The sequence below is a fragment of the Polypterus senegalus genome, chromosome 8 (assembly GCF_016835505.1).
Source record: "Polypterus senegalus isolate Bchr_013 chromosome 8, ASM1683550v1, whole genome shotgun sequence".
NCBI classification, from domain to species: Eukaryota; Metazoa; Chordata; class Cladistia; order Polypteriformes; family Polypteridae; genus Polypterus; species Polypterus senegalus.
In genome coordinates, this window is record NC_053161.1 from 142,536,408 (window position 1) to 142,562,521 (window position 26,114).

Genomic DNA, 26,114 nt, shown 5'->3' on the forward strand with positions numbered 1-26,114 from the left:
CAGCTGCTCTAGATAAGTATATTTGGAGGATGGATCGATGTGGTTTACTATGGTAAAGAACACTGGGAAATAAGAAGAGTGCTGTCAGATTAGAGAAATGAATTTTTATTTGAAAAGCTAAAGAAAGGAGACCATTGAGACTAATAAAACTAGCTGGCAGTAATGCTGTTTGCCACACATATTAAGGTCAGCAGGAGATGAGAGGCCTAGAGAACATCAGACAATCAGATTCCCACAATGACAGCAAGCACTGAAAAATTCTTGGAAAGGACATAAGCAGTATATGAACTTTGCAGAACAAGACAAAGACTTTGGCAGCATCAACTAGAAACATCCTGAATGTCATGTTTTGGAATTAAACTGAAATTCATTGTCATTATCTGTAACATGTACTGTGTAAAGTGGTCCGATTTCAAATCCTTTGTGATGGAAATCCACTAGAATTTTTTCACAGCCTGGGATTGTGTCAGGGATGTAAGTACTGTGACTTTTTCTTCATCTTGAGTATTGATTATAAAATGATGAGCACAAGTATACTGGCATAAAGTAGTCTGTAACAGAACGTCTGGAGAGAGCCTGTAGATTGAACGAAGGTCATTTTAAAAGTCCTCCACATATTAAGAAGTTACAGCTACTGCTGGAGATCGTTTTTAATTCAACTGCTAATGTCACTGGCTTGCTAGGTTGGTGGAGAGCCTGTGAATGCAAGGCCTTGGCTGAAATCCACAGGTAGGTGATGAGCCAAAGTTCTTATGTTTATCATTGAGTGGATGTTGAGTGGAAGATTTGCAGACACGTTTACAAGAGAGAAGAGCAGAAAAGTCAGACTTAACTTGGATCAAAGCACATTTGGAGAAACATTTAGCTAAAATGGTAATACCAAAATTAGAAACCAGAATAAAACCTTACAAGTTTTCCTTTCAAAGTGATTTGTTCATTTATTTGTTTACTAGAGACTTCCATTATTATTTTTAAAAGGAAACAATCTAAGTCATCTATGCCACCATTTTGTTTCTTCATTAAATAATATGGCAGTACCAATTCAAACTAATTCATAAAAAAAATAGAAACACCCAAGAATAATTGAAAAAATAGCAATTTGATGATGTCACAAAATGAATGATAATTCTAAACCAAAAATTAACACTGCTGAAAAATGAAACTTTTTGAATTCCTGAATAACTTTAATGCATTTTTTTTTTGTAGATTTTTTTTTTGTAATTTGTTTTTTAAACTAGAACATTCCAGTAGCATTCTACTAATAAAGCACTAATTAGCAAAAAAAAAAATTGACAAATGTTAAAATGATTATTAGAGAGCCCATCACAGGCCTTACATGCCAATTGGAAAAATAATATTAATGAATTCTTATAATGTTTTAAAAAGATTTTGGACTTTAATGAATTATTAATACTATAAAAGTAAATCCAATCTCTGTTAAATACATGTATTTTTACAACAACAACATGTATTTATATAGCACATTTTCATACAAAAAGTAGCTCAAAGTGCTTTACATAATGAAGAAAAATAAGACAACATTAATTAACATAGAATAAGTAAGGTCCGATGGCCAGGGAAGACAGAAAAAACAAAAAACTCCAGACGGCTGGAATAAAAATAAAATCTGTAGGGATTCCAGACCATGAGACCGCCCAGTCCCCTCTGGGCAATCTACCTCACATAAATGAAACAGTCCTCTTTGGATTTAGGGTTCTCACGGAAGGGCTTGATGAAGATGATGGTCACGTAGACTTCTGGCTTTTAGTCCATCAATGTTGGAGCATCATGATGCTTTGAGTAGGTGGTGGTGGCACAGGGCGCCACCACAAAGAAACCGGAAAAAGAAACAGAAAAGAGAGTTGAGGTCAGTACGGATTTTAGAGCCACCATGAATAGTTATTATGATGAATTGAACATACAGAGTATCAGGATTAAGTTAAAGTGAAGTTATAAAAAGGCCATGTTAAAGTAATGTGTTTTCAGCAGTATTTTAAAGTGCTCTACTGTATCAGCCTGGCGAATTCCTATTGGCAGGCTATTCCAGATTTTAGGTGCATAACAGCAGAAGGCCGCCTCACCACTTCTTTTAAGTTTTGTTTTGGAATTATAAGGAGACACTCATTTGAAGATCTAAGGTTACGATTTGGAATAGAAGGTGTCAGACATTCCGATATATAAGATGGAGCGAGATTATTTAAGGCTTTATAAACCATAAGCAGAATTTTAAAGTCAATCCTGAATGACACAGGTAACCAGTGTAGTGACATCAAAACTGGAGAAATGTGTTCGATTTTCTTTTCCTAGTTAGGATTCTAGCAGCTGCATTCTGCACTTGTTGCAAATGATTTATGTCTTTTTGGGTAGTCCTGAGAGGAGTGCATTACAGTAATCTAGTCGACTGAAAACAAAAGCGTGAATTAATTTCTCAGCATCTTTCAGTGATATAAAGAGGTCTAACTTTACTTATGTTTCTTAAGTGAAAAATGCTGTCCTAGTGATCTGATTAATATGTGATTTAAAATTCAGATTACAGTCAACAATCACCCCTAAGCTTTTTACCTCCGTCTTGACTTTTAATCCTAATGTATCCAGTTTATTTCTAATAGCCTCATTGTATCCATTATTGCCAATCACTAAGATTTCAGTTTTCTCTTTATTTAGCTTAAGAAAGTTCTTATTCATCCATTCTGAGATACTAGTCAGACATTGTGTTAGTGAATCAAGAGAATCGGGGTCATCAGGTGCTATTGATAAGTACAGCTGTGTGTCATCAGCATAGCTGTGGTAGCTCACGTTGTGCCCTGAGATAATCTGACCTAACGGAAGCATGTAGATTGAAAAGAGCAGCAGACCCAGGATAGAGCCTTGTGGAACACCATATGGATATCATGTGTCTTTGAATTGTAATTACAAACTAACAAAAATTTTCTCCCTGTCAGGTAGGATTCAAACCAATTTAAGACACTGCCAGAGAGGCCCACCCATTGACTAAGGCGATTTCTAAGAATGTTGTGATCAATGGTGTCAAATGCAGCACTCAGATCTAAGAGGATGAGAACAGATAAATGGCCTCTGTCTGCATTCACTGCAAATCATTTACTACTTTAACGAGTGCAGTTTCTGTGCTGTGATTTGTTCTAAAACCCAACTGAAATTTATCAAGAATAGCATGTTTATTGAGGTGGTCATTTAACTGCATAATGACTGCCTTCTCCAGAACTTTACTTAAGAAGGCAGGTTAGAGGTGGGTCTAAAATTTTCAAAAGCAGAGGGTCAGATTATGTTTCTTAAAAAGGGGTTTAACTACAGCAGTCTTAAGACAGTCTGGGAAGACCCCCGTATCTAATGACGAATTTACTATGTCCAGAATATTGTCAATTAGCACGCCTGATATTTCTTTGAAAAAATTTGTTGGTATTGGGTCAAGGATGCAGGTGGAGGGTTTTAATTGAGATATTATTTTTTGTAATTCAGGTAAATCTATCCTAGTGAAAGAGTTTAATTTGTTTATAACGGAATGCCGGGGTTTAGGAGGATCCTTAGTGTTGGGGAGATATACTATGTTATTTCTAATATCATTAATTTTTGATTGAAAATACAGCGACAGCCTCACAGGTTTCACTGGAAGCACTTAGGAGGCATTACTTTGAGTTACCTGGGTTTAGTAGGCGATCAATTGTAGAAAATAAGACTCTGGGATTACTAGCATTGTAATTTATAATCTTAGAGAAATTGCAGCGCCTCTCAAGACGGACAGTGTTATTGTATTCTGTTATTTTAACTTTTAATATTTCATAGTGGATAGTTAGTTTAGTCTTCCTCCATTTACGCTCAGCTCTACGGCATGTTCTCTTTAAATCAGACACTCTTTGGGTCTTCCATGGTATAACAATGCTAGAAGATTTTTAACTGTCTTTTCAGGTGCAACTTTGTCAACAGCAGCTCTCACTTTAGTATTAAATCTTTCCACCCTACTATTTACACTATCCTCGCTATTGTAGTTGCCACCATAAACGAATTGATTGCTTAAAATGTTTGTAAGTTTTAAAGCTGCTGCCGAGTCAAAGAAGCGTTTTTTAACAATATGCTTCTCATGGGTGTTTTTAGGTTATTTTTAATCTATTACTAATTTAAATTTTCATTATATGAACAGGTTGTATGCAGGAGATGACCACATCTGTCGTAGACACTGTATCATTACCCAGCCTGCCACTTGCTCTTTCCTTGCATAACTTGTTTAGAAGCAGGAAGTGCAGCCTGGAGTGAATCTGTATCAGTTTATATGAGATACTGTTTATTCTGTAATGTGCAGTGGTTTGGTCCCAACGTTACAGGGTTGTGGGTTGTGTGGTTCCTCTCAGCGCTGAAGGAGCTTGTATTAGGAAAGACTACTGTATTTAGAAAATTTCCACCACTGAATATGTTTAATGGAAAATGCCACTGGTAACTTTCCACTAAGCTCTTGGTATCTGAATCCATATTCAGGGTTTTCAGTGATGAAGTCCAGTAGCACAGTATCATGCAAAACTACAGACAAGGTGAAAAGCTACCACTTCTGAGCATTGGGCCATGTGGCAGTGTTTTTCATTTATAAGCTTATTTTTTGTTATTAAATATTAATGTTAAGATTTGGCCCCTGGCTTGCTACTATGTTACTATACTGTATATATATTTTTAATGGATTTTTGAATTGAGTATATGCTGCTGTGATCACTGACCTGAGCTTCAGCTCGTCTGAATTGCCTTTCGAATGAGCTGTGAACTTGAGAGATGTCTGATGGTGAGCACTGAGGATTCAAAGACTACCTTATGTCCATAACATTTGGGAATGTAAGACTTTGAGGAATAGCTATATAAATGCAAAGAATTATTATTAGTAGTAGTAACATAAGTGGGATGGATATATTAAATATTTCTGTCCTAGCTGGCATCACTGTGAACTCTGCCACCAAAGGAGCTATCTCACATGGAGGAACAGCTCATCTGAGGATAGCAAGGGCAAAAATCCGGAGCGAGGTAAACATCAGGTGGAAGTGATTCAGGACTGGTCCACCTCAATTGATTTTTAAGTTTACAGAACTCCAACTTTCAAGTTGAAAGAACTACATGGTGAGTTATCGCAAGTTCAGGTATTGTGGCATTTTTGTATTGCAGAGAACCGGCTTAAACCTTCAGATGCCATTTAATGCTTGACTGGTTATATCTGACACGATCAGACAGAGTGGAAAGGGATGTAAATCAGATATATTTAAAAAGCAAGTACATTACAATTAAAGGTTAAATGTGTGATCCAGACATTGAGGTGTAGTCTGAATTCATTCACATTGCAGACTAGAAGGGGGAGGCCTGTTTTTAAACTCAGCCCCAGGAATAATTCACTCCGCTGTGAACACGCTATAGATGAGGCGTTATGAATACTGGGGTTTTCAAGCAGGAAACTTTGGATCTATTGGTGTGTTCCTTTGGTGAATACAGAAAGCTGGTCCTGCTGTATTTGAATATTAATACTGTTAACTGTACATCTGTGGTACAGCTAGACAGGTCTCACCATCTTACTGCCACCTGTAAGCCTGTTATTGATGGCAGCAGCTCTTTATTATCTAAGCCAGAAATTTATGGGGGTTGATGTTTGTTTATTATAATATTTAAAACTTTACAGAAGCTCAAAGGAAGAAAAAAAAAATAATTTCCTGTTAGAAACAAATCAAGTATATATAATCTAATCTAATCCTCACTCCTTGATTACATGAATAATGAACATACATATGTAATTAAGTGTGTGCCTCCTGAATAGGTAGGATTTCTTCTGATTCATTTTTAGAAAAAATAACATTTAGATATATCACTGACCTGATGATGGACTCACCGCCAGTTCTTTCATAATTCCAAAGTTGCCATGTTAAGCAATCGCCCGTTGTGCCTCTGAACTGGATTATGCACATTCTGTATATGTGATTGTATTGAATATCATTGACAATTCCTGCCGATCCTGTAGCCCCTTATAGTCCATCACAGCCATCCCAGTACTGGTGTAAGTAGCCAGGAAGTGCAAACCTACACTCATAGATGAATGTACTCACCTAACAGTCTAGTTGTCCTTACTTGGCATGATAAACTAAATCTGATAACCGATACAAGGCAGTAATATTACCGCTGTAACCAGTTTCTTTTGCTATGCTGTAGTTTTTTCCAAGATGCAGTCAGTGGATCGATCACTTGTGTTGAGATCTGGCCCCTCTTTACTGAAGAGCACACATGTCCCGCTGCATACCTGTTCAGTTAGTAAGCTGGTGTTTATTCTGAAGTGCTTTATAAATCATGAGTAGTAAACGCTTGTCATATTTCTTCGACTGGAACATTGAGCGAGACAGTGGAGGGAATTGAAACTGTAGATTTTTGCTTTACAACCCAAGGCTTTAACCACTGGGGGACACACAGCCTGCGTTTTAGAGACACTATAAACTGCCCACCTGTCTGGAGCAAAAATTACGAAGGCTGCTGTGGGTGTTGATCACGTTTTTAATGGGCATGTACGTGGCCTGAGGATGTGTGTGCAAGCAGCAGGTGGCTCTCATCAGGTTAATGAATTCTTCAATATCCTTTGCCTTTATGTGCATGCTGGTCATTTCCATATTGTTTTGTGGTTAGATTGTGAATTTCCCTGAGTTCACAGACTGAAGTAGCTTGAGCCTGTTCCCTGGCAGTTTGGAAACTTTTTTATTTTTTTTACTGCTATCTGTTGTTGCCATTTGCCGAACAGCTGTGACAAATGAGTCTGCCAAATGTTTCATTACAATGCTGAAGATTCCTTGTCGGCCAATCCCAATTCATTAGAAAGGCATTGTGCTGGCAGAGTGTGTGTTCTGACTTTTAACAATATAATCGAAGTATCTGTCTTAGCCGTAGTTTCAGACCCCTACAAATTCACTAGGCATGTTTGAGATTGTTAGCTTAAGCAGAACAGCAAAACATCATTCTTTTAACACAAAATGCCTGAAGGCCTCTTTTAATGAGCGCTTTTGTTTTCTTCCTTGAATTCTCCCCGATTGCCATTTTTAGAATCTTATTACACTCATTATTTTTGCAGATGTTTTCTTTTGTATATGAGAAGTGCACTTTGGTTGCAATAACTGCAAGTGTAAGCAAGGATATTGTGTTATTATGAGTGGGAAAATGTTGCAGACACTACCATAAAATTTACATTTAATGTAAATAGGCACCTTTAAATTAAGTGACAACTGCATAACTTTAGACTATTATTGTGAGCCTCCCCCAAGTACACAATAAGATTGCAATTTGTGCATATTTATGGTAAACAAAAGGAAGGATTGGGCTTTTGCAGAACAGCGCAGGAGTTGGCAGATTCAGGTTATGATTTATTCTACTACGAGCAGAAGGTGGCTCAGAATGGCAATAGAAGTTTGTGCAATCTAGAGAAGCCCAAGTCTGACTGGCTGGTGGTGCTGAAAGTAGTTAACAATTAATCTCATTAAGCAGGCAGTTCATCTCCAAACGTAAGGAGCCACCGGGTCAGCTGTAATAACGATCTGTAGCTGACTTCCTCCTCCAAGGCGCGTGTATCTGATTGTTATAGCTAGTGGTCATTCTTTCTGGAAGTTTCTGACAAATGAATTAGATCAGACCTAAAGGTGTCTCCCTTTGCAAAGGATGCTGGGTAATGTTTTAGGTAGTGATGTCTCTGGACAAAACACATTCTTTATTGTATAGCATTCCCATAGCCTCTACTTTGGCAAATGCTGAGATGGCTGATCAAAATCGCACAGTTCAAGATGGGTATCACTTTTATCCCATAAAAATACTCTTTAAAATAATCTTTAATTCTCATACTGGGCAGGTGTTTTTTTTTTTTTTTTGAATGAGTGAAGTCAATTTCAGCTTGATCAGCCTAATTATAGCTAACATATTAGTTCCTCTCAGTAAGTTTAAACACACAATACCACTGTTAACAAAAAATAATTCTAAGATGTATTTTCCCGCACAGTGAGCCGTTACTCCTGAAACAAGGTATCTGAGAGTGTAGCAACACCTTGGAAGTCTGCACACATTTGGTCAATTTGAATTGTTAGACTAAGCTAGGCTTATTATACTCTTCTTATTAAAGTGGGTTTCTGTACTATTAATTATATTTTGCTGTGCTGTATATGTAGAATATGAGTAGCATGGCACCACAGTGATTAGCACTGTTTAAACTCCACCTCGGTCTTTGTCAGTGTGGACTCTACACATTCTGTGCACGTCTTTGTGGGTTTTTGCCTTGCTTTTCCTACCAAATACTAAAGACGTCTAAATGAGGTGCAGTGGGCAGGGGTTCCATCTAGAGTTGGTTCTTCTTTTGTTGTAGGTGCTGGTGTAACAATGAATGGATGTGCAAAACACTTACAGTATGTATTTATCTCTGGCCTGTTTGCAGGTCTTTGCATCTTAAATGCGTAAAAAACTTGGTATTTTTGCTCACAGATGACTGACTTGTCTGAATCTCTCTAGTTCACGATAAGCCATTCTTCCATCAAAAAAACACATGAAAAGGCGTGAAGTTACAACACTGTGTGAGTATCGTCCTCAGCCCTCAAAACAGCAAACTTAGTCTCAGCTTTGCAAATCAATTATTATAATGTAACACAGATAAAAAACAAAATATTTATGATTCTGCTGGGTATTTATGGCTAAACAACCCTCCAGGTAGGAGGATTCTACACTGTGCACAATAATCAATTTAATTAACTTCAGTTCAATTTATTTTTGCTGAATTCATGCTAAGAGCATGCGCATGACCGATTAACACCAAACAGCTAAACCATAGAACATTTAAATACATAAACACACAAACTACATAACAAACAAGTAAAATCAAACTGCCTCTTTGCCTGCATCTAGCTTAATAAAAAACACAAATGCCAAGAACAAGGCTGTGGTCACTGTCTGTGTGGCGCTGGCATCCTTTCTTTTTCTATAAATCCATCGCAGGTTGTGAACTGGCTAGAATTTAAAGTCAGGGCTATGGAGCTGTCAGGCTGCGTTCTAAGATAATCGATGCAACTTTACTGCTGTTTAAACGTTTTGGACAGAACACAACCATCCACATGTTCTAAACATTAAGTAAATAATACTACTGCCAATAATAATAATAATAATAACAACAAAGTTTCAGCTTCACCTCCACATGATGCTGACGAGGCCAGCCATGTTCATTGAGTTCTGCACCTAGGTAAGACCCTGCATGGCCATCATGCTGGAGAAAGAGATGAGAACCAACCACGGATGGCAAACAGAGTTAAGGGTAATTGGCCTCCAAGCCGATTTTTTAAGCATGAATACCAGAATTACGAGAACACAGTTAAGTAATATAAAGAGAATTGATTTAGAGCAAGAGAACAAGGTGTGCCATCAAACAAAAAATGACTCAGCTAGTCCTCAGATTCAGAGTATATCTGAACCTGACATGTATAATCCAACACAAATTGTCTGAGGTAACTCAAAAGAATACAAGCCAACAGTGGACAATTGAACAATACAAAAATGTGATATGCTGCAGTTAATATGCTGATGCTAAACGGACTGGTGGTGACATAACACAAGGAACAGAAATAGTTTGAAGAGCATCTTTCCCGATGTGAATTCAGATGCTTTAACCAGTAAGAGAAGATCTACAATTAGAGAAATCCAAACAGATGTTAAACAAACACTCCAAATTACTGACAGTTTGGATGAACAAACCCTCCAGTTCTCCTCATATGCATCAGCCACCAGTCACAAACAACAGTGTACTAGAACAGCAAGCCATATCAGACACTGTCAAAGATGAAGAAGCAAGGTGGGTTGGAGAGTAAGATTAAAGTGAAACTAATCAAAATAGAACTGACAGCCTTAGTGAACACAATAAAGTCAATGTGCTCATGTATGCAGCTGCTGCTACCTTACTGTAGCTAACACGGTCATACTGGCCATCCACAGAGCCAGCCTGGAAAAGGAGAATTCAGGAGGCCATTGAGTCATAAAAGAAAGATCTAGCAGTCCTAAATGAACTCAAGAAAGTAGTTCCAACATGTCAGGTGTGCTTGAAAACCGACATCATACTGAAGACGTACAAAATGAACAACACATTGAAGAACTGGAGCTTAGTATTCAAATTAAACTGAGAGGCTGGCATGGTATATTAAGGGGAACAATCACTACCATCATGTTATTATCAGATAAATAGTCAAATTAACGATCATTCTCAAGAATAAGTAAAAGACTTCTGATGTGGAATCCTTGAAGATAAAGTTGTCTTTAATAATAAGAAGACTTTGATTAATTAGGAAAGATAGCACCATGCACACATAACAGCAGATATATTGTCATACTTTACTGTACAGTTGAAAAAATAGCTAAAATCACAAAGTAAGAGTACAACTGGAAATCCCCTGGGGCAGATAACCTGACAAAGTTATGGCTTAAGCAACTAAGTAAGTGCCCTGTTTGAAAACCTGACCAGGGCCACAAATTACATCATAAAAGATCTAAGAAGTAGCCCTCAATGATTAATATCTGGAACCAAATTCCTTATATCAAAAGGCAGGATTCTAAGGGCCAAAGGAATTATCACTCCGTTACTTACCTTTTCGCCATGTACTAGAGCCTCACAGCTGTTTTGACAAACAGGATATATAGCCAGTTACCCAGGAATGGTATCCTCCCAGATGAACAGGAGGGTTGTCGAAGAGTGTCTTGGAGAAATTAAAATCAACTGCAGGTAAGTAAAATAGTTGTATTACTGTTGGAAAAGTATCTAAGAAATATGGGTATAAGTACATTGGTAGCTATCAGGATTACCCAACTATAACCTGATCTGTTGATAAGTCCATGAAACAATACAAGACAAAAATGTCAAATGAAATCAAATCAAATAGCCTTTTATTGTCAATTCACTATCCAGTATGTACAGAACATACAGAATGAATTGAAGTACTGTTTCTCTCTCATCTTAGTAGTACAATAAAATATAAAATGTATAACATATAAGATAAATAAAATTAGAACTTGTAAAGCAAACCTGTGTACAATGTGCAATAATCATTAGTACTAAAGCCACTTACAGTAAAAAATGAGAAGGTGCCTTATAGAGTAGTTTATGAGATGTACAAAAAGACAGACAGCAGCAGATGTAATACTGAGTCCTTATATAATACCAGCTGAAGTAGGGTACTTGGTAGAAGGTGACTCTTGTTACGGTCCAGGGCAGAGGGCAAGAGGGGAAGGTAGTGGACAGAGTTCAGCATCCTGACAGCTTGGTGGATGAAGCTGTTAGGCAGTCTTGTCGAGTAGGCCCGGAGACTACGGTACCTTTTCCTTGAGGGGAGGAGGCTGAAGAGGGACTATAAGAGGTAGGAGGAGTCCCCAGCAATGCTAATGGCTCTATGGGTGAGGCGGGTGTTGAAAATGTCCTTGAGGGAGGGCAGCGGGGCACCAGTGATCTTACTAGCCACATCCACTATACATTACAGGGACTTCCTACAGGATGTGGCTATAGGACATTGGATGCCACTAAAGAACAGTGAAACATGCGTATCCAATGAGGGATTTTCCAGTGTCAAGGCACTGGATTTGAAGTCAATGACCATAATAAAATCAACCTCCTATTCTGCAAGCTAGTAAGAAGCCAAAACATACAACTGAATGACTAGATGGTAATAAGAAGCTGGGAGGCCGACAAAAAGAACAACTTTCTAGATGTAGAGGAGAATGAAAGAAAGAAATCATTCTGAGGAAGTACTAAAGTTGAGTGCTTTTCGGGTGTGCCTCTGATTTGGACTCTCATAGGTGTTCATGGGAACTGCTGTTCAGAAAAGATCCTTGTGGACCTCCAGGGGCAGTTGCCGGGAGAGTTGGGAGCTTCCTTGTTTCAAGGCTGTTCTGCCTAATCAAGAAGTGCTTTCTGGGTACACTGCTCTGGCATCCAAAGTACTCCCAAGTCCTATATAAAAACTGCCACTCTGCCTTACTCAAGGGGTGAGAGCTGAAAGGAAGTGGGCAAAACTTGCTTGGCAGGCTTGAAAAACAAAACATATTGTGAGTGTAATAATTCTTATTTATATGAGAAATTTGTGCTAATAAAAGATCTTTTTAATCTGGGACCCGTGTCTGGGACTTGGACTCTAAGCCACACCTTACCGCCCACAGTATGTAAAAAGTGGTATGCATAGGACTATTGTTGTGCTGTAACACATGCTAATAAATGTGAACTTGCTGTAGTCGAGACTCTTTTTGTAGATTCACCACAGCATAGGCTGTCATCGATTTTCTGAACACATACTGTATATTTAATTAAGAATTGCTGGGATTATCCTGATAGCGTCATGTGTTATGCAGCAATGATATCTGGACTGGATTCCAGCACATTGTTGCACACTGGCCATTGCAAGCTTTAGTAGCATTATAGTGTTTGGACTAAAGAGGCAGCTACAGTAAAAAAACAGCTGAATTCCAGAGTCCCATTAGTAAAATGCTATTCCTACTCTGTTCAGTCCCCTTATGGGTGATTTGTTCTTATTTGATTTTGCACTATAAAATTAAAAAATCTTTACCTGAGAACATCTGTTGCTTTTTATTAATTCATGATTCATAAATAACTGGTTTAAATGCAAATAACTTATTTATGTCCCAAAGAAGTGTAATTGTTACAAGACTCATGCAAACATTCCATAACTACTAAAGAGTAAAGTACATGCACTGGTAACAGGGTTTGAACTTGAAACCTTCTGCAGACCTCCCTCCTTACAGAGTTGTCATGCAGGGAGCAAAAGGAAGGCTGGTGGTTTCACAGTCTGTTTTCTAGAGTGGACAACAAGGAACACTGCTCCCAAAGTCCTCATTCACACTTCCATCTTTAGCTGTTTTTCATCACAGCTGCATCATGCAGGTAACTGGAAGCACGTCAGTCTAATGAATTTTATTTATGGCTTTCATTCCCATTATCATAGAGGTGCACAGTGCGCTTTTTAAAAACAGTATGCTACATATTTTCCACATGAAGACACACCATCATGCCTACTAGTATGTGTTCTCCACTGGAATACAAACCGGAAGTCACTTCCCATCTGGTATCATCTTACCACAACAATCACCTCATACATCTTATGGCTCTACACATTCTTTTTTCTTGTTTTTCTCACTAGAGATCTTTAGTTAAATACTAAATAACTGGCAGACATATGCGGAATTAATGCTTGAAAATGCTTCCGGACTGGAAATTAACCCTTTTCTTCTTGTGTCAGTGGCACAAATTATGCAGGACAAGAAAAACCATTTGTTTCACCGTTTTATGGGAAGCAAAATACTGACTTTCACTGCAAATTCAATTTTGTACAAATTGTTTCATTCATCACCAGTCACTCATCTGCATGCCCAGCCCCTACCTACCATAAAAGCACTCCTCCTACCTTCCTTCCTTCTTTTATATCTCTTTCTCCTTATTCCTTTCAGCCCTGTCCAGTGTGCCTTTGAGTCCAGACGTACTTTCCCTCATGGCAGGTGGATTTCAGTCCAATGCTAAAGTCACTGAAACTTGGGATTAATTCTGTCATCAATGACTGCTCATGTTGGCTGTTAGGCCATCGGTCCCTTTAGCAGCCCTTGGTGTACCGAGACTACTGTTCCCAACATAACACTCAGTTCCTCCAGCAGAACTCCACTTGTTTCTCCATCACGTAGAGAACAGTGTCCCTTCTAATAAAAGAAAATATATCTCTGTTGCTGCTGCTGCTGCCACTTGGCCTCCTGTCATTCATCCATTACCAGCCCTTTCGATGTATGGTGAGACACCAGCCCTGTACTGTCAGCCTTGTCCTTGCAGACTTCCTAATCTCTGTCACGTTTCTCACAGGCTAATAAGCGTTCTTTTGAGGGTTTATTTCTAGTCACCATGCATACTTCAGGCTTTCCACCTCTTAGTGGCCATTGTGTCTGGCATGAGGAGGTTTTTAGTCATTGCCTCTGATGGCCTTTCTTTTACAAGGTTCCCTGTGGTACTTTTACTGCCTTTTATCACCCTAATTTCACAAGGCTGGATCAACAGTGCTATATGGAAGGAGGAGAACTCAGATTTGTGGAAGCAAAGACCTCATCCTGCCCAGGATCTTTTGTGAACGTTATTCACCAGTGATAACTCAAGCCTGACTTGGCATCCCTTCACAGTGTGAAACATTCTGATGAGCAGGAGCCTGTTTGGTTTGTACTGTATATTTCATTGTCTTGTTGGATGCAAATTTTAAGCTTGTTACTTTTCTTCTTAATTAGTAGGCATTAAACAACAAGATAAAAATACCAAGGATGCCAAGAGATAAGCAGCTAACTCAGAACCATTGTCACCTGTATATAATGCTGTTAATCACATGGTTCTTTTACTAAAATATTTATGAAAAAAGTTAAAAATCTTGGTGAATCCTCCACTTCATAAAACATATTGTTGATTTTCCTGCCAAAGTAAAACATATGTAACGAGGAATTTCACGCAGCCAAACAATAACAGGAACTGAGAGCATGACATCTAATTAAACAGCATGCTCCATTAACCACAAGAATTGGTTTCTAATTAAGAAACTGGTTGAAGTTAAAGCTTGGAGCTACTGAAGCCCCCCTAGGACTAGGATTGCCAACCCCTGTCAACTCCTAGCAACACTGAACAGATTAACAGAAGGTTTAGAAAATACAAGTCTAAACTGAAAAGTGGGTAGACATGAGCAGAGCTGAGGCAAATGATTTGTATGGAGATGATGAAATCTTTTGGTATAAAGAAACAGACTGATGTGGTTTGGATGAGCTGTAAAAGACTCTTGCTGCCCGCTACGCTAGCCTGCCCTCACCTCAGACAGGAAGACTACCCTTAGTAATTCTGGATACAACTTACAAGCAAAGTCTGAAGTGTAAGGACCCATAAGACAAGTGGATCAATGGTGGACAAACTACGGGATTAATTCAATTCCGTAAACTGAGACACAAATCTGGAAGAAGATTCAAACATCGTATCTGAATTCATTAAAAAAAAATGTGTGGACAACTGTGTGTCTATGGAAACATTCCACAAATTTCCCAATAAAAATAATGGATCACCCATGGCATCTAGTTTGGAGGCCTATAGCTAAGCATTTCAGATTGTCAATATGGAGCTGTTCAAGAAAGCTCTTCAAGCTCTTCCAAGTTGCTATGATTATATGAGTAGAAACATTCATGTAAAATGGAAAGGCACAGAGACGCGTATGATTTATAAGATAAATCCCAATCTAGTAACAATACATTTTCTCTCCCCGATGAATGTTCAATGCCACTTTAATTGTAATAAAAGGGTTTCTCCCATGTGAGTGTCTGTTGCACTGAATGATTCATCCTTCTTTTCTGTGGATGGCGTTATTTTGAAACGAGTCAACATCAGTGTCATGGTACTAACAGTAATAAACATGAACATGAGAAAAGATCTCATCTGCAATGATGGCCAAGACCACACAAATTAAATGGGAGCAGGGATTTAAGAGAACAGGCCAACCTGAGCAAATCCAGAAAACTAATTTTAGCCTTTGTTGTTGTTAGCCAAGCACCTCTTATTTGAACAAAGTGTGCTCTATATTTCCAGATCGAAGGGGAAGGAGGAAGAGGCTGAACAACTATTAAGGAGCTCTATACAGCATGGCCCCCATTTTGCAGATGCATATTCTAGTCTAGCGTCACTCCTTGCTGAACAGGTAAGGCAGGTTCTTGTTACACACTCTCTTAGTAAGGCGTTTTTTCTTAATAGGTGTTGGAGACTTGCTGTGACTGGTGTATTACATAATGTTTTAAGTGTCGTTTTTTTTCCAGGCACATTTTTTTAAATGTATTTACTCATAATGCCCAACCAAACACATTTCATACTAAATTGTGTGTCCTATTAGTTTTCAATCACCCACCCGTAATTTGCTTTGTGATTAAGTGTGAGTCACTTTAAAGCATGGCAGGATTTCATGGCAGGCAGTGTGGTATAGTGGATCAGGATTTGGACTTCAAACCCTCAGTCTACCCTGCCTGCTACTGGCTTTGTGTGGCAATGAGCAAGTCACGTCACATGCCAGCGCTCTGTTTGGGGAAAAAGTTCTATCTCAAATATTGTAAGTCATTTGGGTAAAGGTGTCAGTCATATAATAAGTAATACATATGGAAGAGGTTGGCACAATCTAGCGCTGCTGCCTCGCAGTAAGGAGATCTGGGTTCGCTTCCTGGGTCCTCCCTGTGTGGAGTTTGCATGTTCTCCCTGTGTCTGCGTGGGTTTCCTCCCACAGTCCAAAGACATGCAGGTTAGGTGCATTGGCGATCCTAAATTGTCCTTAGTGTGTGTGCCCTGCGGTGGGCTGACGCCCTGCTCAGGGATTTGTTCCTGCTTTGCGCCCTGTGCTTGGAGGGATTGGCTCCAGCAGACCCCCGTGACCCTGTGTTAGGATATAGTGGGTTGGAAAATGACTGACTGACTGACTGACTATGGAAGAAGTTGTCCTATATTGTGCCTGCAATGTGCACAAAAATGACAATAATGGTGAAAGGCACCATATCTAAAATAACAATAGCGGCTAAAATGACAGAGTTGTTCTTTATAGACCAATACTATTGCCATTGATGGGCCCACACTGTAATTCATTCATTCCTCATATTTCTGAAGCTATCTACTCACAGGGCAGCATTCGGTACAAGGCAGGCACACAGCCAAAGAGCTGTTAGTTACTGTACAGTTAATCATACATCTGTGAGATGTGAGAGCAAACCAGAAGATTCTACGTGAACAACCTAAGAATCTGCCGAGTCCACACAGATAAGCTAGGATCTGAATCTGGTCTGCTGGAGTGGTGAAGCAGCCGGTCATGTTTTTATTCTCAACAAAACAGAAAGACTAAGAATAGATTTAAGAGAAGCATTTCAATTAATGAAGATAACATGTAAAGTTATTTTAAAACAAGGTCTTTGCTGAGGATGTAGAGTTAAAATGATGTTCAAAACTAAGCTTCACACAAACGTTACAAAACATTTCCTCACACATTCAATTTCTGTCCAAAACATTCACACAAGCAAACATCTGCAAATTCAGTGAATTTATTGGAACAAAGTGGGTCTGACTAAATTTGACAAAATAATAAAACAATTTGTTGAAGAAAGCCCTTGACAGAAGTGACGCTTCTATGTGTATGGTGTGTTCTGTATGTGTAGCTCCACGATATGACCTTTATTATTGTTTTACCTTTAACTGATGCCTTTATTCAAGGCAACTAAACAGTATAGGGATGTGGTACATTGCAGTAAAATTGTCCACATACATTTGTCACAGATGGAACACAGTCAGATTAAATGACCTCCTCAGGGACAAACAGAAGGTCAGTGGCAGGGACGGAGCTGGCCACCTAGGCCATTAAAGTCCAGTAGTGTACTGCATTGCCTGCATACTTTATTCAGAAACTTGAGTCTCAGGTAGAAAATGATGTGCACCCTTCTTGTGTTGCATATCAGCAGCAACTGAACTCCATATTACAAAAATGCCATATAAAAAAATAAATTTTCTGTTTTTGACTGGCTTTGTAGCATGACTAACATATATACCTAGTAGGTCAAGTAGGTGTGCCATACACTAATATGGCCTTGAGTAAGCATACTTGTAAATTTAAAAATAACAATTATCTTAAATAATAAATGGTAATTTACACTATAGAGGAGAATGTGTTAATAGAGGTCTACTTTGTATCTGCTCAGTTGAAAGCACATTTAATATGAACAGTAACATGGGTTAGTTAGACATAGTATAGATGATCAGGACACCCTTGAGCTGTTCCCAAACCCAAAATGAACAATAAGGACACCAAACTACTAAAAACATTACTAACAGATAAGTATGGAGATAAACACAAAGCAACATTCATAGTATGCCTAACTAATCCATGTTGCTGCTCACATTAAGTGTGCTTTTAATAGTGGAGATCCAAAGTAGACCTCAAATAACTCTTCCAGTATAGTGTAAATCATGTACAGGGTGACACAGAAAAACGTGAACTTTTGAAATGCGTAGTGGCAGCCATGTACAGTTGGCAGCCCTGCGGAACAGGGACTTTGAGCTGTAAACAATCTCGCCATTTAGTAATTTAGTAATCAATTGCAAGACGATCAATGGCAGCTGTGCGAGAATTGTTCGGTAACCGTGTCATCTCAAGATTCGGTGACATTCCCTGGCCCTCAAGATCACCGGGTTTGTCCGTTTGTGATTTTTTCTTGTGGGGCTACCTTAAGAGTCGGCTCTACACGACTCGGCCAAGGACACTGAATGAATTGAAACAAAGAATTCAAGACGAAATTCGTGGTATCCCAGATGAGATGTTGCAGCGATCAATGGGGAACCTCAACAGCAGATTGAAAGAATGCATACGTACAGGAGGACGCCATCTACAGGACGTAATTTTCAGACATTGATAATTTGGATTACTGTCTCTTAAAAGGCAAGTTGTAGTGGTTCAATTGCTGTCAATAAAATGTTTTTGTTGGATTTCTCCTATTTTTATTGGGTTTTTCAAATGTTCCCGTTTTTCTGTGTCACCCTGTAGAAGGGAAGGAAGTGCCTGAATAAAATGATCACTACAGAAGGTGGTGGAAAAGAAGATGATGGTAACCATAGGTAATATATCTCAGCCATTGTACTGACACGTTGTTTGACGAGCGCCTTGAGCCACTGGCTCATTTCACCACAACTTGTGAAGAGGTGCTACTTGGACTCTTTGTCTTTTTTTTTTCCATGCATCCAAGAAACTGTATAACTTCACCTTCCATCTGGCCTACCTTCTCACAAGCCAGTTATAAAAGACACATTAGCAGTAAGATACTAATTCTTTATAATATTATGGCATTATAGTAATAGTTTGTATATAGTTCAGTTTTTTGCATTGTGTTTTGGGTTGCTCTGTTTATACTGTTGTACATATTTCTTTTATGTCCTCTTTCACGGCTAGAACGATTGAATTTCCATTTGGCAATCAGTAAAGTATCTATCTATCTATCTATCTATCTATCTATCTATCTATCTATCTATCTATCTATCTATCTATCTATCCTTATTTGAATGTGAAGTCTGAGAGGGCCGTGGCACAGACAGACACCTGGTATGCTATTTATCAGGACCAGCACAGCAAGACATTCCCTCCACATTCGGCAAAGTGCTTTCTGCGTTCCTGCCATATGAAGCCACTAAAATGTGCAGATCCTGAGCAAAGCAGACATCTTAAGGCTGGCATATTTACTAGCAGATAAGATGATTAATGAATGATTTATTCGTGATTTATGAAAAGCATCTGTGAAATGTTCTGAAAAACAAAAATATAGATGTTTCCACAAAGAGGCATCTGTTTTTATCGTGCTGATTAATTTAGCTTCTGTAAGTCTGCCTGTTGAGGGGGTTTTATTGCACTGGCTGTCAGATTTGCTGCAGAGAGAGAGAGAATTTGGCTCCAGCTTGGCTTTTTGGCTGGACAGGAAGGATAGCTTTTAAGGTTTTTCACAACATCAAAAATACTTTGGCAGTGAGGGAGAATTTATAAGGCCATTAGGAAAGACAGTAACACAATAAAGGCTTATTAAACCTCAGTGCGGATTGCAAATTTGTAAGGTAATATAGCACATTTGCTACTGATTCCAGTAATAGGTAATCTTCTGGAACTATGCTTGGAACTACAGGTAAGTAATTATCCATCTCTCTTCTCTCTGTATTGCTTAGGTGAGAGTTCCTGATAAATATTAACATTAACATAGACATTCATTTGTTTTCTAGGACTGCATTATTCCAATAGAAAGTGACAGGTACTAAAATTTATGCTGGCAGCATCAGTTTCAGGTAGGAACCAGCTCTGGATGTAGCACTAGTCCGTCACTGGCAAACATCACATACTTTTCTTCCCCCATACTGAGCCAATTTAGAATCTGCACATTTTTTTTAAATATGGACAAAAAGTGGAGGACCCACAGGAAACCTGTGCAGATATGTGAGGACTTGCAGAATTCCACACAAACAATGGCCAGACTCGATTTGAATCCAGGATTCCAACGCTATGAGGCAGCTGCCCTAACATCTGGGGCATCATGTCAATCTAAATATTTTTTACTGACATATCATAATTACATTGAACTAATCAACAAACATTCATCTTCAAATCCTTTAAGATTAGGTGATTGCCAACATGGCTGGGAGTTGGAGCCTTGACTATTAGCTATACAGTTAGTGGTTCATTCTCTACCACAGTTCTCCTCTCAGCGCAGGCTCACTGTTTTATTCATTTTGGAAATACTTTGCCAGTGCAGAAGAGACGTCTAGGCACATTCCTATACTAATGTTCTAATAACAACAGCAACATCTGTTTATATGGCACATTTTCATAGAGTACTTTACAATAGCAATAGCTAAATAGAGTTACCAAAAGAAAGCAAATAACTAAACAAAACAAATTAAAAAGGTAAAGAATAGTTATTTGTTAACGGTTATATAAAACAGTATGAGTGTGTAACACAATGTCCAGCATAATAATAAACGCTGTGGTTTGATGAACAGGAAGAAAAGAATATAAAAAACAAACTGTAGCCAGAGAAAGTAAGCCTGTAGAAGTTTCATGCAGCACCCTGTAGGCATTCTGCAGTCCATGAGTGTGTCGCCATTAACCGGATTCTCTTGTGGTGCCTGGTTCATCTTCGCAGACGGCTACAGCATACTTAGGCCGGACAGCCGTGGCACATCACACCAACACCAGCACTGAGTACAGGAAAAAAAATTTAGTGATTAGTGACCAGACTAAAAAACAAGAAATAAAATGCATTTTGGGAGAAAAGCTAATCGCCACCTCCTTACATGATGTGAAATGCTAGTGATGCTTAAAATATTTTAAGTCAAAATAAAAGGCGAGTTTTTAGTATTTTTTAAGTGTTCCAATTTCTATGCACAAAAGAAAAAGGCCAACTCTTGCGTTAGCAGATCAAACATTAAAATTAGGATAAAATCTCCAAAGTTTGAGGAGGTGTTGGATTGTTTTGAAACTTTTAGACAATTGAAAATATCTTTAAATTGTTTCTTAAGCCCACAGGCAGCCGGTGTAATGATGCTAAGACGTGTGAGATATGCTCAAATCTTTGATTCTTGCTGATGTTTTGGACTAACTGTAGATAGTGATAAGTCCACTGTAATTCTTAGGTCCTTCTCATAAGGTGTACTTTCAATTTTCAGACATCCCACTGTATATTCAAATCTAACGTTTCTACTTCCTAAGTTATACTTTACATTTACTTATATTAAATGTAATCTGCCATAAATCTGCCCTAGTCCCTGTTTTACATTTTAGCTGATTCTACACTATCTGCCCTTTCACCGAAATTGGTATAATCTACAAATTTAACCAGTTTACTGCTTATATTCTTGTCCAAATAAGCTAAGCATATTAAACAGAACAGCAGCCCAGGTATGAGGGACACCACTTATAACATCATCTAATTCTGAGAAAGTTCCCCTCACCATTTCCCTTTGCCTCCTGTGTTTGAGACACTTTTGTATCCACCTATAAACTTTGCCCTGAATTCCCACTTCTTTTAGTTTGATCAATAACCTCATGCTGGACATTATCATTCTAAAAAAAATAAATAATATCGTATGCACTTCTCTTATCGTATGCTTTTGTTCCTTCCTCGTAGAATTTAGTGAAATATGACCTTACTCGTGATTTGGTAGGTTTTAGCCATTTTATCTAAGCAGTACTTCTTCCTCTACAATTTTTAAGTCACTGAGTAGCTCCTGTTACTTTTGGGAGGTTCACACGTATGAATATCAATAAAGCACAAGTTCAAAGGATTTGCTATTGCACTCTCTATATTCTAGCTTACCTTTACTGTTCCTGTTTTCACCTCCTTCTTGACAGTTTTTCTTACTACTATTGAGTCAATTTTACCTTTGTAACTTATTTTTAGCTCCTTATTTATCCACCTCAAAGTTTTCTTTAATGTTGCTCTGCTTCTTAATTTTATGATTAACTTTTCCTGCAGTGCATGTAAAACACTTTTAAAACTTCCTAACATCTCCTCAGCTGTCTTATCCAAATTTACCTTACTTTGGTTTTGCTGCATCTGCTCCGAATTGACTCTACTAAAATTAAAGGTTTATTTTTTAATATGCACACTGCCAATTGTATTATGCTATGGTCACTTGACCCCCGTGGATTAACCACTTCAATTCTATCCTGATTATTCCAGAATACTAAATCTGGACTGTGTTAAAAACAGTCGTTGATTACGTCTAAAAACGCCTGTTCTTGTGCACCGTTAAATGTAAGGTTAGTCCAGTTAATATTTGGGTAGTTAAAGTCTCCCATGACTATAATATCTCCCTCTAAACTTGCCTTTTTAATATTATCAAAAAGATTTACATTTAAAATATTGTCTACTAATATGACGCCTTGATCCCTAATGCTGTGTAACCAAATCCAAACCCCCTCACTAAGCTGTGGCTGAAGAAGTGTGGCATTTAAATTTTAACATGCATGGCACTCCTTCACTTTTTTGGTTTGCTTGACATTCCTAAATAGAGTGTACTCGTGTAGGTCATACTCCAACCCATCTCCATTAGTTAGCCATGTTTGTGTTATTCCTATTATATCAAAGTTCCAACTTGTTTATTTTACTCTTAATGCTCCTAGCATTAAGGCAAGAATTTATTTTTTGTATTACTTTTTCTACTGTAGAATTTAAGTTACAATGCATATTTATTATTCCTCTATTGTTTGTTCCTTCATAACGTTCTAAACCTGGCCTGTCCTAAATTCCATGCCTCCCCATTCCCTACTTTAAACAATCCTTGACTAACCTACTCATATGCCTCCCCAACACATTGGTGCCCCTTTCATTCAAATGTAACCTGGAACAGCAGAACAAGTCCCATTTGCTCCATACGGCATCCCAATGCTCCACAAACCTATACCCTTCTACCCTAAACCAAGATAGGAGCCACGTGTTAAGCTTTCTGATCTCCTCAGTCTTACCTGGACTGGCACATGGCACAGGAAGAACTTCAGAGAAGCCTATCGTGTCAGTTCTGCCCCTCAGCTTGGCACCTAACTCTTTAAATTTGGATTGCAGGACTGATAGCTTATCTTTATGTTCTGCCATCTGTGCACCGGGAAGGCACCACACTGAAGGCAACTCACTGTCTCGTAAGCAAAGGTGTGTCTCAGTTCCTCTAATGACTGAGTCCCCCACTATCAGTCTTCTCTCTTTCGTTGGATGGGTTTTGAGGTAATCCATTGTGGCTCTCTACAGTATTCCTGCCTATAACCTCAGGGTTTTCAGAGCCACCGTCCAGCGCCGTAGAGTCCTGAAAATGGTTGGAAACCTGAGACTCTAAGGTTAATGCCACTGGCAGTGGGCACCTCTTACCTTCCACATATGTTCGACCATGACCCAGTTGTTTTTATCTCTCCAATTTAGAGTCTCCTCATGTGCCATATTGGCGGTGCACAGTATCTCCCTAAAGGACATCTGGGTAAGATCTGCCATTTGTTTAGTATACCGCAGGTTAGTCACCTCCTTCTGAAGTTTAGTCACCCTGATCAACTGCCATCTCCTGTAGGTGTAAGATTCATCAAGGTCAGATCTATTGTGTGTTGACTGGCTGATATGTTGAATAAGGTCAAAAGTGTAACTTTGGGATTGCATTGATTATCAGCAAAAGAGTTGGAAAACACCTACTATTAGAAAATTCTCATCATAATTAGTTAATTACTACAGATAATAAATCCAAAAATGATTTAATTAACAAAGCATTATATTTCAGCAGATGATAAATTTATAGTAAAGGGGAATGTGGTACTCTTTTAATTGCAACAGTAAAAAAAACTGAAACTGCCAAGGATGACAATTTATACTGCTTGAGAATAGCAGTAGAAGGGGCCTGAGTTGCCTCGAAAGCTTGCATATTGTAATCTTTTTAGTTAGCCTATAAAAGGGGTCATTTTGCTTGACTGCTCACTACATTCATAATGGCTAACACGGCACAACACCCTCGTACTACTGCTTGAGAAGATATTCTCCAAAGCACAGCCTCACTTCCCTTGATGAGCTGAATGAGTAAAATTAAATTCCAGAGGGGCAGCTTTTATAAGTACTGCAGGTCTCTCACTACCACGTTACTGTCAGCGATAAGACATTTTACGTAAATGTTCTTACTAGTTAATACTCTAATATCAAATAATGTTCTATTAAGGGATTCTGAGAGAAGCAGGACTACATAGAGATTATAAGACAACTAGTGATACTTGTTATTATTACATTATTATCAAAATGTCTCGGTTCTTTAATGGATCTGTAATATGTAATTACTGAGATAATATAATGCACATCTTTAGTTAAACACACTGCACATTTAAATCATTTTACTACAAGGTCACGGTTATCAATCTGCATAAAGCTAGAAAGTCTAGAAGTCTATATTAGTTTTAAAATGTTTGTTGAGGGGACCCTGGCACCAAATCTACTGGGGTACAGCCCATCCCATATGCAGAAGGATGGTATCTCCCAGAAGAGGTCCCAGTTGATAATGAAGCCAACATTGTTTCTGTCTGAAAGGTTATCAGACGTTAATTGTTATGGGACAATCACTCTAACACTCTTTGGATTTTCTTATTATCAGCAGGGGTCGAGTGTTGAGCACCTGGTGTCCTCTGCTTGATGCCTTGAATTGGCACTTTTGACTGACGATATACAGTAAGTGTCAGTCATGGCAAAATGGAGTACCTCAGTCGTGATGTCTGTGAAACGGTGCTTCTTAAAAACTGATTGTGATGCCCTGAGTCTTGACATCTTATTGAGCCTCAAGATATCAATTGTCATGACTGCGGTAGACTAGTGCAATGAGGGCGCAGAACAGCAAGGTTGATTCACAAGTGCTTAGGGCATTTATTCCAGTCAGCGTCCAACAAATAAAGTGCAGTGCAGCCCAAACTCCATCCATCCATTATCCAATCTGCTATATTCTAACTACAGGGTCACGGGGGTCTGCTGGAGCCAATCCCAGGCAGGAAACAAACCCTGAGCAGGGCGCCAGCCCACCACAGGACACACACGCGCACACACATTAGGGACAATTTAGAATCGCCAATGCACCTCACCTGCATTTCTTTGGACTGTGGGAGGAAACCCACGCAGACACGGGGAGAACATGTAAACTCCACGCAGGGAGGACCCGGAAAGCAAACCCGGTTCTCCTTACTGTGAGGCATCAACGCTACCACTGTGCCACCGTGCCACCCAGCCCAGAATTCTTTAGTCAAAAAATATTTTAATAAAATCCAATGCTCAATGAAAAACTTAAAATTTTATAAATAATCCAATAAAAACCAAGGATAAAATCAATCACGATTATCTCTCATCTCCATTGCAGTGCTGCCCAATCTCTTGCTCATTTGGCTCCGCTCATCCAGGGTGAGTTGGAGATGAGATTATTTTGCACATTTGCTAGGAAAAAAAAACAAACTTTGTTCAGATGTAGGAATCTGGATAACCAGTATTACATTAAATGAACCTTCATGTAGCAAATAGTTTTATGTAAAGCAGTTTACAAATCTGAAATGCATAGTGCAATTAACTCTGTATGTGTAAATGTGAGAAGCACTAGCAGATTAATTGATTCACTCCTTTGGATTTCATGTTAACTACATTTCCCTTTTCCTTCAGCACTAAGCTGCATTTTTGTTCAACAAACTTAGAATGAAAGACATTTTTTTCTCTGAAGATTGAATTTGGGCCAACAAAGCCATTATTATCCCATAAATATACAGAATATTAGTCCATCATTAGACCAACATTTCTTTTCTCCACCCTATTTTCCTCATGTTAGTGATATTAAGGATTTGGTTTCACACCATGCATTGGAGGTCTGATGAATCCCAACATTATCTGTAAAACCCTTCCCAGAATCAGCATATGTGAGCCTGAAAAACTGAAATCCAAAACATGCATAACAGACGTTGCATTGGTGCTCCACCATCTGGTGGGCATGGCTACACATTTGATATGAATAATCTTATTTTTTTCTC

The 26,114-nt window shown here is 38.6% G+C and overlaps 1 protein-coding gene across 4 annotated transcripts in view; it reads left to right on the top strand.

Annotated features, from left to right (window-relative positions):
- tmtc1 (transmembrane O-mannosyltransferase targeting cadherins 1) overlaps window positions 1–26,114 on the top strand; it is a 570,135-nt gene that overhangs the window by 498,335 nt on the left and 45,686 nt on the right. For all 4 annotated transcript variants that reach the window (XM_039761862.1, XM_039761863.1, XM_039761865.1 and 1 more), the window contains one exon: window positions 15,629–15,737. In XM_039761862.1, coding sequence (XP_039617796.1) covers window positions 15,629–15,737 — 109 coding nt within the window. The remainder of the gene's footprint in view (window positions 1–15,628; window positions 15,738–26,114) is intronic.